This window comes from Ceratotherium simum, chromosome 2, assembly GCF_057802395.1.
Source record: "Ceratotherium simum simum isolate JZ-2026a chromosome 2, ASM5780239v1, whole genome shotgun sequence".
NCBI lineage: Eukaryota > Metazoa > Chordata > Mammalia > Perissodactyla > Rhinocerotidae > Ceratotherium > Ceratotherium simum.
In genome coordinates this window covers 23,070,001-23,088,244 of record NC_141901.1, presented here as the reverse complement: position 1 = coordinate 23,088,244, position 18,244 = coordinate 23,070,001, and the positions used below count along the sequence as shown (strand labels likewise).

General features: G+C 40.7%; 1 protein-coding gene across 1 annotated transcript in view; it reads left to right on the top strand.

The window, feature by feature from the left end:
* Positions 1–208: 208 nt before the first annotated feature.
* Positions 209–18,244, top strand: part of PROX1 (prospero homeobox 1) — a 51,907-nt gene continuing 33,871 nt past the window's right edge. Inside the window, exons 1-4 of the mRNA XM_087439136.1 lie at positions 209–646; positions 777–882; positions 8,567–10,358; positions 17,259–17,366. Coding sequence (XP_087295262.1) covers positions 8,634–10,358; positions 17,259–17,366 — 1,833 coding nt within the window. The 5' untranslated portion in view covers positions 209–646; positions 777–882; positions 8,567–8,633. The remainder of the gene's footprint in view (positions 647–776; positions 883–8,566; positions 10,359–17,258; positions 17,367–18,244) is intronic.

Genomic DNA, 18,244 nt, shown 5'->3' with positions numbered 1-18,244 from the left:
CACCCCTTTTATATTTTTTTTTTCCTCCCAAGTTCTCTTGCCTCGCTATCCCCCCTTGAATCCGAAGGCGCCTCGCGATTGGGTGGTGGGGCCGGGTACGTCAGTCAGACTGTGACGTGCAGTCTTCCTGTTTCCTTCAGCTGTGTCTTAAAGTAAATCTTGTTGTGGAGCGGAGCCCTCAGCTGAGGGAGCGCTCTGAAATAATACACCATTGCAGCCGGGGAAAGCAGAGCGGCGCAAAAGAGCTCTCGCCGGGTCCGCCTGCTCCCTCTCCGCTTCGCTCCTCTTAGCTCCTCTTCTTTCCTCCTCCCCTCTCTTCTCCTCTTCTGCTCTCTTCTCTTCTCCTCTTCTCTTCTTTTTTCCTCTTCTCCTCCCTTCTCTTTTCTTCTCCTCCCTTCTCGTCTCCTCTCCTCTTTCCTCCTCTCCTCTCCCCTTCTCTCCTCTCCTTTCTCCTCCCCACCCTCTTCTGTCTCTCCCCTCTCCCTCTCCCACTCGCCCCGCTCGCTCGCTCTCGCACAGACTCACCGGCCCTTGTCCAATTATCATATTCATCACCCGCAAGATATCACCGTGTGTGTGCGCGCGCGTGTTTTCCTCTCTCTGCCGGCAAAAAAAAAAGGCTCGGTCCCACTGCTCTCTGCACCGCGTAAGTATCTTCTCCCCCTCGCGAGTCCCCTCCCCTTTTCCAGAATCACTTGCACTGGCTTGTTCTTGAATGAGAAGAAAAGAAAAGGGACTTCCATTACTCATACCCGTGTAAACATTTTTTTTTCTAGGAGAAAATGGTGTTATTTAAATGAATCATAATAAAATAGCCTCTAAACAGTTTCTAAGCAGGAGCCTCGGTGGAACTCCGCGCTCCGCTCCTCCCAGTTCCTAAGAGTAAGTGATCCGCTTGGCTTTTATTTCTTTCTCTTTCCTGCTGCTGGCTCGGGCTGGTGTTGGCGATGGGGGCAGGCTGGTATTGCTGGACTTGTCGCTGATCTTGTCACCTTTTGTGTACTGTTTCTGGGGTGTGAGGAGGCGTTTGCTTCCTTTCCTGCTTTCTTTTGCCCTCTCTTCTCAGTAGAGAGGACCGCGACGGGGACGGGGTCGCTTTTTGTTCGTCTGGATCCCCGCTTTCCGCCAAGCCTCATCCTTCCCATCTCCCCGGGTTAAAACTCCTGGGCTAGTCCCCACGTCCTTTCTCTTTGTCTTGTTTATTATAGCTGCCTTTCTTCCAGGCTCTTCCAATTTGCTTATCATTTGCATACCTTTCACTTCTCCTTTTTAACCCCAGCAGAGGCCAGGGAGTGGGGAGGAGGGAAGAGGGAGGAGGGGGGCGCTCTATTACTTTCCTCTCAAAACGCTGTCGAAGCCGAAATGTTGAAATCGAGGTTGGTGCGGTGGAGAGATGGTCCCGGGAAACGAGCGCGGCGCCCCTCTCCTGAGCTCCAAGGAACCTGAACCCTCCTAGGTCAAGTTGAGGAGGGTAAGGCGGCACCGGGAGCCTCAGGGGGTCGTGTGGTGGAGGGATTGGGGCGCGAGCGCCGCGAGAGGACGGAAGGATCGCGGTCCGGGTGGGGGTAGGGGATGTTCTTGGGCAGCGGATATGCGAGGCGAAGACTCTCACAGTCATCGCTGGCAGTCTGTGGTGTTGGGCTGCTTCGATCTTGTCTTGTCTGGGTGGTACCTACAGTTTTGCCCTAGTTCGGAGGACTGGGGAGGGAGGAGAGGAGAGGTGAGAGTAATTGTTACTGGGGAGAATAGTGAGGAGGGCGGGAAGAGCTGCTATCTTGCCTGAACAGACGAGGAGGGGGACGCGGGGGTGGGCGGGGTTGCGGGGGAGACATCACCCAAAGTCCAGTTTAGCGAGTTGTTGGTTCTTCTGGTGTGCCAGCTAGTTACTCCTCTTGCTAAAGCTGAACGTTGGTGGAGAGTGTGGATGGGTGGGGGGCGGTAAAGGGGGAGTAGCTTACGAGCGACTCCCAGGTCTCCAGCGTCTTCTCAGCTTCTTGGGAAGTTGAGGGTCCCCCAGACAGGCGGAGAGAAGATCTAGGAGGAGGGGTTGGGCGACAGTCTTAAATAAAGCCCAAAGAGGCAGGTTGGAGTGTGAAACTGCTGTTCTTGGCAATCCAGAACCCTACTCCGCCTGGGGGAAGGCTGGGAACTCACCTGCTTGTTTTTATTTTTCCAAGAAGGTCTGTGTTGTCTCCTTGCGCTTATAAAAACAGGGCAAGCACGGAGTGGCCTTCTCTCGAAGTCAAGGCTAGAAGTCTCTTCTCTTGTTCTCTCTCTCTCTTCTCCCACCTATACCCTCCCTTACAAAAAAATCATGTCCTTTCCTAAACTGGGTAGGCAGAGGTCTGTTAGCAGGAGAGCGGGCATGGGCAGGGCCTGACAGGTGTGTTGTGTCAAGAAAGACAGGTGCAAATTTCCTCTGTGTCTGTGTGTGTCTCTTCAGTTCCAGACCACAATGCGTGCTCCAGGGTTGTAGAGGTTTATGAATTTATGGTTGCCCTGGATAATAGGATTGTCTAGGCTAATGGGAACTGGGATGTTGTTATGTTTTGAGCCCTTCCATGTGAGTTCTTTGATTGGGGGTGGGGGACAAGTTGGTATATGTTTATTTTTCTTAAGGATGTTGGTGGGCTGCTGCTGAGGCTGTCTCAGCCTCCTGTCTGAGGCGGCTGAAAGTACTTCAGGCATCAGGTGGAGGGAAATTGACTTTTCTTTTGCTTCTCTCCAATTTATGCCTATCTCTCAGGTCTATGGTGTTGGAGGATGGTGAGAGCTGTCTTGTGTGTGTGTGTGTGTGTGTGTGTGTGTGTGTGTGTGTTGGACAGCCATGGGTGGTATGTGTAACTGCCAAGAATACCAAAGTCAGTTTGAAAGTGTTACTGTTGTTAAAGCTTATCTTTTTAGCAAGCCCAGAAAGAATAGGTATGTGCATAAACTCTTTCAAGTCGTATGTTAAATACTCTCATAAAGTAGAATGAGCCTGTCATTGTACCAGACATGTGCCAGATGTCCTAGTTATTACTTTGATGGAGAAGGAAAATCTCAAGTACGTGAGAGGTAACTGTGCTTTTTTCTATTTGATGCAAGATGCAGGCAGTCAGTTCTGTGAAGAGTTTCTTGCAAGAACTTCTGAGTATTTTCAAAATGGAATGGACTGTGTGTGGTGAGGAAGAAAAAGAAAGGGGAGTATTCAGGTTAACCTGTCCAGGCGCTACAACACGGACATATTTATTTAATGGTAAAATAGAAGAGGGTAAGGACTGTGGCTTGATGTGTGAGGGAAGATGTTGAGAATTCAGTGTAGGCACAGTGTCTGGATTCTTAAAACTTGACCTTTTAAATTTGTCCTTAAATAGTCTACTTTTTGAGTTGCATAGAAATAGGTTAGATGGTGAATGGTTTTTGTTGGTTGGTTTTGTTGCTTGGGTGATGATCATTGTTTCGTGAAAATGAGATAGTATGTGTCATTTATTCTTTAGACTTAAACATCAAAGTCTCCCTTTCCAATACTTTCCTTGGAAGCTTTTGAAGTTCTTTCATAATTAAAATGTCATCTATGGATATGTTCATTTGCTTTATTTTTAGTAGGGGTTATCTGTGCTTGGCACTTATTGGTATTTTTACGTCTCCATTATGCAGAATTCTGTTTAGTTTAATCACCACCTTGTGGGAAAAAAAGTCATGCATACGTAACATGCATCTTTATTCTCACTTTATTTGTTTCCTAGCATCTTTCCTCTATAAGTAGCACTTGCACTCTTAAAACATAAGCTAGCTGCCAGGCTTGCTCTTCATTTGTTCAAAGTACAAATAGATCTTTTTTCATGAATTTCTTGTATCATTTTAGGGGTTGTCTTGCATCTGCAGCTGCTAAAACAAGGAATTTTTAGGTTCAGGATTAACAAAAGAAATTATAAAATGTTACCGATTTTATAATATGAAGATGGATGGTGCATGATATATTATTATTGGATTCTAATTAAGTATCTGTATAAATTGGAAAGGACACATACGTAAGGAATTTCTCAAACCTTATTGCCTAGTGTGTTCTAAAGCTTCAAAGGACGTTTAGAGTATTTCAGTTTTCTACAAAAAGAAAAAAGTGTAAGTGTTTTTTCTTGACATTATTTCTCTCTCTCTTTTATTTATTAATTTGGTGAATTATTACTTTTTAAATAAGTAGAAATGAATATTTCAGGCGTGTCTCAGAAAATGTTCTGTGTTGATTTTGCAGGTGAAAAATGTATGGAATTTTTGATAGGATGGAGGAATTTTAAATGAAATGGTTATGACTTCAGAACTTTATTATGATAGGAAATTTTAAAACCTAATGTAAGATTTTGACAATACAATCTTAGCTCATTGAAGTATTACGTTATTCAAGTGGGTTCTTTAAAATAAACATCAAAGCTTTCTTAACCTGATAGTAAGCTGAAACATCTCCAGATGAAAAGTTGCTAATTAGCAGAAATGAACTCTTGAGTACAGTGAAGGGGACAGCTTAGTGATTTGGTTGAAGGGTGAGGAGGGAGTACCTAAATCAAATCATCTCATTTTTCCCCCTTTAATTACTGATTTCCAGATGGATTTAAAATGTTCTTTGTTAGTGATACTCCATTTGAAATTTCATAACCAGGTTGACCCAAGTAGATTAGAGGCCCATGCACAGGTTGTTTTCTAAAAGAAGTAACGTGTAGGCTTGAGCAATTTTTTCAAATAATTTTATCAACAAAGACAGATGATCTAAATAATCCAAACAGGAAACCATGCCAACCTTGCACTCCCCATCTCATAAAAGATTTGTCTGAACTCTTTGGATAATTACCATAATGAACACCTCTTTGTCCAGAATCTGGACTCCAGAAGGATGTGTAAAAGTTGCACTCCCTTCCCCCAAATGACTTCTTTATTAAAGTAGAGCACCTAAACTCTTTCTACTTCACACTGCAGTGTTCTTTGAAACTCTTCTCTGAAAATTCTTTTCTACTAACGTTAAATCATCAGCTTCTTTAGGATTCTCCATGATAAAATATCTGACATTCTTCAGACAATTCAGAATTTACTAAAGAATCTTTTGGAGTAGTTAAAACCTGACTGGATCATATCTGGATATTTGTTCTTACTTTTTTCTGGGAGGAATCTGCTCTGTTAAGATATCGTTGTATAGGAATTATTAAAGCATTTGTGTAGTTAGAGGCCAAATGGTACAACAAAATATTTAATAATAAAAAATATCCTATATAGATTTTTGTATTAGTTAAAGAGGAGTTTACAGGAATAGAATGTGTGTATCTGATCAATAATACATTTGGGTTCAAGTTCTACATCAGTATTTTTCCGTGTACTTGCTGATATTGATCTTCCCCAGTGCTGATCCAAAGGTTTCATATCGCTTGGTTAAACTCAAAATTAGTGTTAAAATTAAAGTACAATAAGAATCAATAATAATTATAGTTGAAACTTTATGGCTTAGTACATACGTTGAGAAGTAAAGGAATTTTTAAAAACCTTAATGGACAGGATGATATCAATGTTAAAGTCATTCCATAGCATTCTCTAAATTCTGAATTGCAAAATCACAGACACGCCTTTGAAAATGTTTTCAAGTGATTTAATTTACATTATGGTCATTTAACAATGCATTTTCTTATGTGCTAAATATATTCACATATATATCTTGTTTTGAAACATGATACTAATAAAGTACTGTGTCAATCAGTTATAATTATTTAATCTTGCCTATAGCCTCCATGGGTTATGTCCCAACGTGTACTATATACTTTTATTCTCAAGTTTAGGTCTAAGCTATATGGAGTGATATATTTATTCATGCCTATTAATATAATGCCTTGTCTTGCTGGATTATATAATTTTTCCTATTTTCCTGACTTGTTTTGTCCTATTTGTTATGTCTCAGCTGGACATTTTACAACAAGACCTAAACATATTTAAATTCTCTTAGACCAAAACAAAAACGAATCATTATTTAATCTAAAAATGCTGACCAGTTCAAAGAGAATTGCAAAAATCAGTTTAATTTGGTAAATTTGGAGAAAGCTACCAGATATTTTGTTCTTAAAAGACCCAACAAGCCTGTTTAATTAACACTTACTCTCCACTGAAGATGAAAGTATCATTTCTTTCCACCTTAGGAAGAGCACAGCCCTCCCTCCTCTTGGCTCAGGCATGAGGCAGGGATGCAGCTGTTGATACCTAGGCTAGAGGAGAGGAAGTGCAGTTGACACAGAGGTAAATGGCAGCTGGGAAAGGGAGGATGCCTGAGGATGACCTTGTGCTCATCTCTTACACCAGAGTGTCATTTCTGAGCCTCTGTTGCAGAGATGGTCTTCCCACAGCAAGGATGGTTAGGAGGAAAATCCAGATTGGGTGTTAAGGTGAACAGGGGAGGAAAAAATGCCTCAGAAAGTTTGCTCAACATTTGGATTGGAGATCCATATGCTTTTCAGGTGATATTAAAGAGGAAAGTATTTGCACAGGAAACGAAATGAGGTAAAATTTTAAAATAATGGCAATGAACTCTATTTTTGGAAAGCTGATATATGCACAAAAAAGTCCTCCTTGCAAAGATCTCTCCCCCACAATATGCAAGTCTTTCTGAGCTTTGAAATAATTCATCCTTTTTCTCTTTTGTCTCACTCTCTCCTTTTTCTTTCTCTCACCTGACAACTACACCTGATTTATCAGATCTGGTGTGTTAGTGAAATATTTGTCATTGCATTTCTGTATTCCTGAAACCAGTTTTATTATTAATGTGTGAGGGGTCTCAGTCATTGTGAATTCGATTTTGAGTCCTCTATTGAAGTTATTGAGATCTGTTTCCATTCCAAGTTCAGGACATTTTATTCTGAGGCATACAGAAAGTATTTTATCTTCAAGCATACAAAAAATATATGAAGAGACATCATTATTGTTTTCACAATACTCTAAAACAGGCTCTTTTAAAAATATTGTATCTTCATATAGAAACCAGGAGGAAGGACTGCATGATGAAATCTTTGTTGCTTAAAAAAAATATATGTTGCCATCTAAGCATTGAGCAGTTTCTTGATTTTTACAGGTTATTTCATGCTGAAATTATGCCTATTTGCATGGATAGTCATTCTTTAAAACTAGCCACAGATGCAGTCCTAGGGAGCACGTAGATGTTTTTACAGGTGAACCGAAAGAGATGGGAGCTGTTCCAAACACACTGCACGCTGCCTTTGGCAATAGACCCTGTTATTGTGAAGATGTGCTCTGTTAAGCAAACGTGAAGTTTAATATTAGATAAACCCTGTGTGAGAAAAATATTTTCATTTTCTTCATAAAATGTTAATTATAAGCAAAAAGATGTAACACGTTTATACAAAATTTGGGGTTAGCATCACTAGTTAATAAGTCACAAAATATGTCAAGTGCCTTTTATGAAATGCAAGGAAGGATGTTCTCTTTTTACATTGTGTTCCCAAGAAACAATGGAAGTTCATATGCAGAAAAGGTATTTCTCTTTCTCACATATTTGATTGAGGTTATTTTCTTTCTTCTTTATTTATCTCCTTTCAGTCTTTTTTTTCTTTAGTCTGGCATAAAAAATAAGATTCACAAATGGCATATGTTAAAGAGTGTTAGGCATTTGAAGTATTATTTTGGCAGATTTTAACAGAAGAAAACTAGTACTGAAGATGCATTTATCCTTGCCTAACTCAATAATTTATTGTTCCACATATTGGTTTCTAAAATGTGACAACGTCCTTCTTTTGCAATAAGTCCAACTTTATAATAATTTGTCATTAAAGGACATCATGAAAATTTATAATATTCTCATACTTACATTAAAATATAGCAATAGATACCATCTTCAAATGTGATTTTACTAATAAAAATGCATATCTATGCTAAATAAGCAGACTTGTGAAATGAGTATTTGTGCATTTATTTCAGTGCTACATTGACCATTTATGTTGGAAAGATGCTGATGGGGGCATTCTCCTTCCCATTTCGCATATGACAAAAATATTTTAAAATTCAGTAATAAAGGGTGTGTGTTAAATATTTGCATTTATTTTAGAGTCTTTTTCCTCTAATAGCATTAAAACCACAATAATTTTAATGCAGAAATGGAATTTTTTGTCCAAATTTCACGCAGCCTCAAAATTTAACCTTATTTCTTAAGAAGTATAGATCACTTTCATCTTCTTTTGTAATATGAATCTCAATGCCCAAAATTTAATCAATTGGTTGTCAGAGGCTGTGTTCTTATAATCTACTGTTTCTTCTGAAGATAAACAGTATCATTTTAGGCATTTGTGAAAGAGAATCATATTACTGGTGCTTAAGCAGTTTTTGCTTTTTTTTTTTTTTTTTAATCTTAATCCATCTTAAACCAGTGGAGCAGAAATATTTAAAAATGTTTCATTTCAAGCAGAGTGCATAATAAATTGCAATAATTGTAATGTGCCATAAATCCCAGAGCCTATGCATTTTGCATTTGATTCAGGATTGAGGTCAGGAAATTTGGAGAAATTTAAAGAAAATGATTCATCAGTCCTTTTGTTCTGTTGGCCAGGGTCCCGGGATTCTTGAGCTGTGCCCAGCTGACGAGCTTTTGAAGATGGCACAATAACTGTCCAGTGATGCCTGACCATGACAGCACAGCCCTCTTAAGCCGGCAAACCAAGAGGAGAAGAGTTGACATTGGAGTGAAAAGGACGGTAGGGACAGCATCTGCATTTTTTGCTAAGGCAAGAGCAACGTTTTTTAGTGCCATGAATCCCCAAGGTTCTGAGCAGGATGTTGAGTATTCAGTGGTGCAGCATGCAGATGGGGAAAAGTCAAATGTACTCCGCAAGCTGCTGAAGAGGGCGAACTCGTATGAAGATGCCATGATGCCTTTTCCAGGAGCAACCATAATTTCCCAGCTGTTGAAAAATAACATGAACAAAAATGGTGGCACGGAGCCCAGTTTCCAAGCCAGCGGTCTCTCTAGTACAGGCTCCGAAGTACATCAGGAGGATATATGCAGCAACTCTTCAAGAGACAGCCCCCCTGAGTGTCTTTCCCCTTTTGGCAGGCCTACTATGAGCCAGTTTGATATGGATCGCTTATGTGATGAGCACCTGAGAGCAAAGCGTGCCCGGGTTGAGAATATAATTCGGGGTATGAGCCATTCCCCCAGTGTGGCATTAAGGGGCAATGAAAATGAAAGAGAGATGGCCCCGCAGTCTGTGAGTCCCCGAGAAAGTTACAGAGAAAACAAACGCAAGCAGAAGCTGCCCCAGCAGCAGCAACAGAGTTTCCAGCAGCTGGTTTCAGCCCGCAAAGAACAGAAGCGAGAGGAGCGCCGACAGCTGAAACAGCAGCTGGAGGACATGCAGAAACAGCTGCGCCAGCTGCAGGAAAAGTTCTACCAAATCTATGACAGCACTGATTCTGAAAATGATGAAGATGGTAACCTGTCTGAAGACAGCATGCGCTCGGAGATCCTGGAGGGGAGGGCCCAGGACTCCGTGGGGAGGTCAGATAACGAGATGTGCGAGCTAGACCCAGGACAGTTCATTGACAGAGCCCGAGCCCTGATCAGGGAGCAGGAAATGGCTGAAAACAAGCCGAAGCGAGAAGGCAGCAACAAAGAAAGAGATCACGGGCCAAACTCCTTACAGCCAGAAGGCAAACATTTGGCCGAGACCTTGAAACAGGAACTGAACACTGCCATGTCGCAAGTTGTGGACACTGTGGTCAAAGTCTTTTCGGCCAAACCCTCCCGCCAGGTTCCTCAGGTCTTCCCACCTCTCCAGATCCCCCAGGCCAGATTTGCAGTCAATGGGGAAAACCACAATTTCCACACCGCCAACCAGCGCCTGCAGTGCTTTGGCGACGTCATCATTCCGAACCCCCTGGACACCTTTGGCAATGTGCAGATGCCCAGTTCCACAGACCAGACGGAAGCACTGCCCCTGGTTGTCCGCAAAAACTCATCTGACCAGTCTGCCTCCGGCGCCCCCGCTGGCGGCCACCACCAACCCCTGCACCAGTCGCCTCTCTCTGCCACCGCAGGCTTCACCACGTCCACCTTCCGCCACCCTTTCCCCCTCCCCTTGATGGCCTACCCATTTCAGAGTCCGTTAGGTGCTCCCTCCAGCTCCTTCTCGGGAAAAGACAGAGCCTCTCCTGAATCCTTAGACTTAACTAGGGAGACAACGAGTCTGAGGACCAAGATGTCATCCCACCACCTGAGCCACCATCCTTGTTCACCAGCACACCCACCCAGCACCGCAGAAGGGCTCTCCTTGTCTCTCATCAAGTCTGAGTGTGGCGATCTTCAAGACATGTCCGAAATCTCACCTTATTCGGGAAGTGCAATATCCTTTTATTTTCCCCTCAAGGAAAACAAAACAAAACAAAAAAGCCTTCCCAAAAGGTCAGGTTTACACAATATATAGAGTAACATAGATTAGTATCTTCTTAGGAATGCAATCTTTCCTATTATTCAGAGTAATCATCCTATCATTCAGCTTTTATCAACATGCGTGTGGCACTTCTGATTGCACAAAAGCTTCACAGGGAACCAACATCTTTGCAACTTTCACAAGTTGTTAATTGCCTCAGAGAGCTGGTATTGAATATGTGCTTTTTCAGCAGTGTTTTTTCTGCTGTTCTTCATAGTACCTTCTTATCCTTTTTTTTTAAAGAGTAGGTTCAGAGCTGGAAAAAAAATCTCATTGTAATATTGAAATTCTATCAGATATATATTTTCAAAGATAGTAAGTTCTATAATGGAGTAAAGAGAAAAGTCAGTTTTCAGATCCCTAAGATTCCATAAGAAGAATTCTCCCTTAAAACCGTCTACAAGTCTCCTGGTCCGTTTAAAGAAGGCCTGATTAAGTCTTATGGAGAGCACTTTACTAGTGGGAGGCTGCGGTGGGAGAAAGATGGATGTGGGTGGGGGTTAGATTCTCTCTTTAATCTTTAAGTGAGACATGGTTTTTTGAGGGAAATATACAGGTACTGATTTATTCAGACGGCATCGGTCTCTCTCTCGTTCACCCAAGGTCTGTTCTTTGGGTCTGGTGCAGCTGGCTCTATGCATGATTAACCTCTGTTCAGCCATACACAGAAATCTTTTGTCCTAACATACACAAAGCAAATTATTTTGGAAAGCGAGAGAGCACAATTAAATATAAAACTCAGCTGTATTCAACTTAAAAAATGGCTCTTTTTATGACTCTTTTATATTTTGAACCTGACTTTTATGTAGAGATGCTGGTTATATTTTTTATTAGACCTGTCCTGAACTCTAGCTATTTTAAACTGACGATTTTTTTTCTCTGTAAATTGGTCCTTTCAGTAAATCTTTTAAAATCTTGTGGTGGTTGATGTTTTGGGGTAGTAGAATAGTAGCATTTGGGGGCAGGTAGAAGCGTGTTTCTTTTATAATAAATTTCCAGATGGATATAAAATTTAGCAATTAGGTCAGCTGTTGCTAAATTGAGGATTTTGAGCAATCGTCTTGATGACTAGAGATTGACATTTTAGTATCTAAACCCACTCCAGAAGCTGCCACGTAAGTGCGAAGTCCCTGCTATGGTAGAAATGTGTTTTCCTAGGTAGCGAAGGTCGTCCTTCCAGACAGCTCTCAGGATAGTAGTGAAGATTTCTGATAAGGTGAATGGAAGTATGTCTCACAAGTATGAGACAAGTGTGAAACGCACTTGGGCGGTTAAACACAGAATTTCTTTCCACAGTGAGGAAGAAAATAATGTCACGAGAGAAAGAAAGAGAAAGACATTGAGGACTTAGATATATAAATAGAAGTTGAGTCTTGGTTAGGTTGCTGATGTAACTTTCACCTTTCAAAAATCTAAAATTTAACTCACCAATCATAAATCAAAGCTGGACCAAGCACTATGCCTCACACATTATAAGCAGGCAATAAACATTGATCAGAATGATTGGAATATAGCTGTTGGTGGTGAGAGAGGCCAAGTGAGAAGACACAATGGCTTGAATGGTTTTTTGCCCTTTGCAAGAAGAGCATCTTCTGATGTTCATACCAGGCTAATGTCCAGGGCTGGTCACCATTGCTCCTCAGAGATCCCTTACTTCATTTTAAAGCCAGTAGTAGTGATGGTGAGTTGGTTCTCTCTCTCTCTCGCTCTCTCTCTCTCTCTCTCTCTCTCTCTCACACACACACACACACACACACACACACAGGAAATGGACATGTCTGTTTTGGTGAATATTTGAAGCCAGGTTTCAAAGTCCTAAGTCCGCTCTAAACTCTGAAACTCAAGATCCAATTGATGTTTTGGGGTTTTTTTAATTAATTAGACTTTTCATTGTAACCAGATAATTATGCCTGTGCTTTTCTTTTTTTAAGTTTGGTCTTCTAGGAAAAAAAAATCTTTTAGGTTGCTTTAAGTGTTGGCTATGCTTATGGTCTCATTCTCTCTAAATCTCCTGAGGAATTTTGAGGATTTGAATTGAAAGAAGTTCCTTTTATTTCTATATGTGTCAAAGGCTTTAAAGAGAATATAGTTGCTTCTTCTTCAGATGAATAACTTCCCTCTCCTACCAGTATAAGATTCTGTTGAACAGTGGTGGTTTGGAAACAACTATGTTCCTGTGAAATGTTAGTTGCTTACATCTGGAGTTGTTTCTTTCATGTAGCTAAATAATTTTGGCCTCTTGTTACAATTAATGATTTCATTTTCCACCTTCTGGCCTCTATCTTCTGTTTATTTCTCTTTCCCCTCTACTACATTGCACTTTTAGTCATTTATCTCATGGATATACTATTTCTCAGGAAGAAGATAGAGATAAGTAACCTTTTCTGTAGTCTACACAATTCTGAAGCCAGTGAGGATCTGAGTGTCTATTAGGAGACTGGATCCACTTTTCTCATTTCTCCATCCTTGTATGGCAATGAGTTCTTCCCTTGATTTACCTGCTGGTGTGTAGGTCAAACTCTCAAGCTTTTAGTTTAAAGAAATCTCTGGGAGTCACAGTGAGTGATGTCTTACTTCAGTTTTAGGTATACAAGGCCATATTTGAACCTGTTGTACAGTTCCTAGAAAAGATCAATAGAAATGAGTAGAAATGGGATGAAATGGTACCGCTATGATTGTCGTTATTATGTTTTTATTTTTAGTTCATGGCTTTCCAAATAGTAATGAATAATTTAATTCTTAAGGAACGATTCTTTCCCACTCTAAAGGGCATGGTCTGTTTCTTTGAACAAAGTAGCCAAGACCAGAACTATTAAGAACACCATTTTATCAGATAAATCCATTCTAAGTTCAGCATGCATGTATGTTCTATGCAATAGAGCACACCGCATCGTTCTACCTTCTAATAGGAAGGAACTAGAGAATGTGTGCGTGTTCAGCTGAATGTCAGTGCACCTGCTCCCAGAGCTCACGTCTTGGATACAAAAAATGTGTTCAGTATCTTTGCAAATGAATCTATTTAATCAAATATTAAGTTTTATTCAAATTCCAAAAGAAACAGCCAGCCAATTGTTTTTCTTCATGATGTTCCTTGTCATTCATCCTCTTTGCATCTCAAGAAAAATAGCCTTGTTTGGGCCTCGGACATTTGCATGCACCCAATTAAAGCACAAGAATGGTGTTATAGGTGGTTAAGATGCGCGGGTGAAGAAGCCCAGTCTGTTCTCCGTGACAGCCAGCTTTCCCTGCTCCTCTTTTAGGAGAATGTTAAAAATACTTGAAGTTTAGAAAGGAATATTATTTAGTAATTTGAAACTAAAATCCAACTGGAAAACACACCTGAAAAATGAATTTCTAAAATGTGAGATAATGCATAGAAGTTGATCTTTTACGTTTTTAGAAGTCTTGTGAGACCATAGTAATTCTATGAGCTGTATTAGCGAATAGGGAAACATGTATATTAAAGACCGAAAGACGCTGGGTTCCTACCCTCCCCCAAATCATGAAGTAAGTACATGTTTTAAAAAATTCCCATCAACTACACATCCCACCAGTTCTGCCGAACTTCTTAGAGGAGCAACAGCTTGCTCGATCGCTATCATTAAATGAGAGAGGTTAGATCTTTTCTCCGCGTGTAAGGTTTCTAGGGGGCAAGCCTGTTAGAAACACAACAAATCAGAGCATGAGGAGAAAGCTATGCTTTGGGTTTCAAAGTATTGTAGAAAATATAGGTAAGTAGTCGCAATCCATTTGGTCGGGACTGCAGCTTGTGACATCTCCAGCCACAATGCAGAGTTCAACTGGAAAAAAAGAATTTTCTTCCTCCAGCCTCTACCACCTATTATTCTTCCCTTTGCCTTTTTGCTGCCTCTGCTGCTTCTCGCACGGCTGCTGCTTAGGTAAGGCTATATTGTGCTTGGTAAACAGACAACACTTCGAGTCTCAGGTTGTTGGAACACTGCTTTAGGTTCAGCTGCAGTACCCTCCTTCTCTGATCTTTTATATTCCCCAGCAGATGTCTTTCATTAATTTATGGATTTATCATCTTTTCTTTTTTTTTTTCTTTTTCTTTCTTTTTTTTTTACACCTGGCAGCTGTCTCAAGTTTCAGCAGTTATTGTCTATTTTGCATTACACATAGAATTGAATGTCATCTGCCTTCGCAAAGCTGTGGCTAAGAGAATTGAGGCAAAGCCACATGAGCTGCCGGGACAGATCTTGTTTGCGTTCCATCCCCCTCCCCCACCCCCTGGACCTCCTTAATATTTATTTGTGCTCATTTTCTTTCCTGGCCTTGAATGCAGCTTAGCTCGTGTTCAGTACAGCTGTATGTTTACTGAATCTATTGCATCATGAGTCATTGTGCGTGTGTAAGTATCCTGGAAACAGCTAGTGCTTTCTTGGAAGAACAGTTGCTTTTCAGCACAAGCACTTAAAAGGGAAACTAACCAATTGGTCAGCTCAGATTTATTTTGAGGAGGAAGAAAAGGATCATCTAACTGTTGACTTTTAAATGTTTCATTAGCTATTTTTAATAGTTTATTAGAAACATATATTTTATGGGAATTTTATCTTAATTACATGATGAGCAAGAGATAAAGCTTTATTCTGTGTTCCATTTCAACTGATCAATTCCAAGTATTCCCAACAGGAAACACTTTAAAGCAGAAATGAACTTGAGAAATTCAAATTAGAATAATTTTGTCATGAAATAAAAAGCCTCTACATCCTGATCAAATAAGATGGATAGTTTGCTTTGTTTTTTAAATAAAATGAACACAAACATCTTAGCCCAGTTTAAATGTATTGGAAAGCTTCAGGAAGTTTTGGTAGCTCTATAACTCGCTGAGAACCACAGCAAAACGATTGTTTTTGTATGAGCCCAAATTTTAAAAGATTTGGGACTTTTCCTCGCTAATAATTAAATGTACGAGGTTGTTTTTATGTAGCCGTCTGAAAGAAAAGATTAGAACCCAGATCTGAGAATGCTTGTCAAAGTTTGGACTTGCCTAAAACTCTTATCACGAGGCAATAGGAGACAGCTTGCAACTATTATTTCACTTATCCATTTGGACAGATGGTCCTGAAGTGTGCCGGTTCCTTTAGTCTTCTCTATCAGTCTAATGGAGGTTACTGGAGGGTCTTTCAGCTCTTTTCCTTGGCACAAGAAGTATGTCAGTCATAAATTATCGTCTTTGTGATCATTAAGGATCTCAAACAAAAACACAAGTTCAGTTAAGCTGCTTTGCCTTACAGATATGAAATCAAAATGTCTTTCTTCAGTGTTTATTTTCAGTGAAAAGAAAAAGCACAATATTTAACGTTTCTAGTTACAAACCAAGGTGATCTTTTAAAAATTTGCGTGATATTGAAGGGAATGCTAATTGATCGCATTCTCAGTAGAATATTCGGTAAAACAGCCTGTTATATGTAGTCAAGAGCTTATCAATATTGATTTGATTATGCTTCTCTGGTAACTTTCTGGTTTCCCTCTGTTCCTAAGATTGGTCGCGCTGTACCTCATGGAGGTCATTTGGAAACCTTTACCTTTCCTAAATAGCTGTGTTTATTTGACCTCTCTGCGTAAGGTGTGGAATTTTTCTTGGGTAGCAAAGTGTGTGTGTGCACGTGCAAGCGTGTGTGTGTGTGTGTGTTGTGTGTGCACGCAAGCACAAACACATGCACGTATTCTTTTCTTTTTTGTCTTGTTTTTCTCAGACTCTCTTTTAAGAGAAAATCCTTAGAGAAGCTTCTAGGAAGGACCCTTAATTGACCTTGTGGGGGACCACATTGATTTTCTCCACGTGCATCTTCATTTCTGATAAATTATAAAGCCATTAATTTGCTGAGGAAATGGCAGGGCCAGGCTGCGGCACAGATGTGACCAGAGCCATCCCAGCTCCGAGTCTGCTGAGGAGTGCCAAGAATCTGGGGGAGAATCAGGAAGCCTGGATTGTTATGGTTAGCCTCACATTCTCTTGGGAACTGTTTTAGTTGCTGCTGTTTACAGATCTAAAAGGTAATGATGTTTCCAGATAAATAGGCCTTCTTATTTTGGGTAAGTGGCCGTTTATTGATCTGCTAACCCACATTTATTGATTGGTTAGCCCCAACCACTGTGCCACTCTCAAAGGAGTTAACTATAAATCCAGGAGAGGCAAATTGTATTTGGTTTTGGATCGTTGCTTTAACAAAAGGGACACCCCCTCCCTGTTCTCTCTGTGCCAAAACTACCCCTCCCAAGTTTTAGCTATTATTTAAAAGGAAACAATTAAAAAGATATAATAATAAGATAGGAAGAAAGTGAGTCAAGATGCTCCACTAGATTAGCACTAAAGGGTAAAATGTGAAGCTTGCCTGTGTTCAAAATAATGCATTTTATATTTTCACATACATTAGTATAATAATTTGATGTAAACTGCAGAGCGTGCAGAGAACAAACAACTGTAATTGTGAAGGAGAAAAAAACTCTCATGATAAAGAGTTGTGCAGTACATCTTGGTGCAGTTGTCTCCTTAGCAACAAGTAAACGTATAGATAGGACCTCACATAGGGGGAAGGTTTTGCCATCATCGCCACGAAGTAGGCAAGATTCTGCAACTAAATTGTGCATCCTCACCATTACATTTGGCAGTTTCTGACAGGCAGTGGTCATTTTGAGCAAGCGGCAGCAAGTTAGCGATAGATTCCAAGGCCAGTGCCATTTACCTTCGAGAATTCCCACTGCTGCTTGGTGGGTCTCCGGACTCTTGAGGGGAGGGGTGGTAGGTCTTTGTGTTCGAAGAAATGTTTTCCTTAACCGATTGCATCCTACATGCAGGAAGGATTGTCACCCAATCACTTGAAGAAAGCAAAGCTCATGTTCTTTTATACCCGTTATCCCAGCTCCAATATGCTGAAGACCTACTTCTCCGATGTGAAGGTAGGGACATTTTGAATTATTCCTTTTCCATGCTTGTGGTGGTGATTTGAACTCTTGGAAGTTAATGGAGATGAGTGTGGGATCCATTCATTAACACACCTGTGTTGTAATTGATTTAAAGCGCTTGTCCTTTTGTCTAAAGCTGTGCCAAGTAAAGATGCCCCTTGCGTCTTAAGACCAAAGGACTGAGATTAATAAGACGCATGGGTTTCCAGTGTAGTCGGGGAAACTTAGCCTCGGTCTTTATATGCCTTAGTAGTTTCTTGGAAGAAATTTCAGCGGGTACTGGATGGATGTGCTTTAAAGAGTGTTTTTTTCCCTCCCCTCAGCAACTGTTTCTGTTTTTGTTTCTGTTGGTTTCCCCATATTTGTGCTTATGAAAGCAAACTCTAGCACCTCTTTCTCCCCCTGTCGAAAAGGAGCGTACATTGAAATTCTCTATGCAGTAGCTGCTTAAAAACAAAAGTCATGATTGTCTCTTATTTACAACTTAATTTGTTGTTGATGTGGAGTACACTGAGCATAAGGAGAATGAATCAAGTGACAGATTCAGGACACATTATTCAAATGAGGATATGAAAGCTGTCGGCCTACAGCTGCAGCCTCCCTCATTCGACAGAATACGGGGACCTCCTGGTTCTGTGTGTGTGTGTGTGAGTGTGTGTGTGTCTGTGTGTGGGTTTTAAGTAATTGTTTGCATCAACTTGATGTTGTGTTCATCATCTGTAACTTTTTAAAACATAGATTGGGTTTTGATGATGGTAATGACACGCATGGTATCATTATCCAAGGCATTTGATAAACATTACATTAACTCAGATTAGTTTATTAGGGCTGGGTGCTTTGTCCCCCACCCTCTGCTGCCCACCCCCGTATGT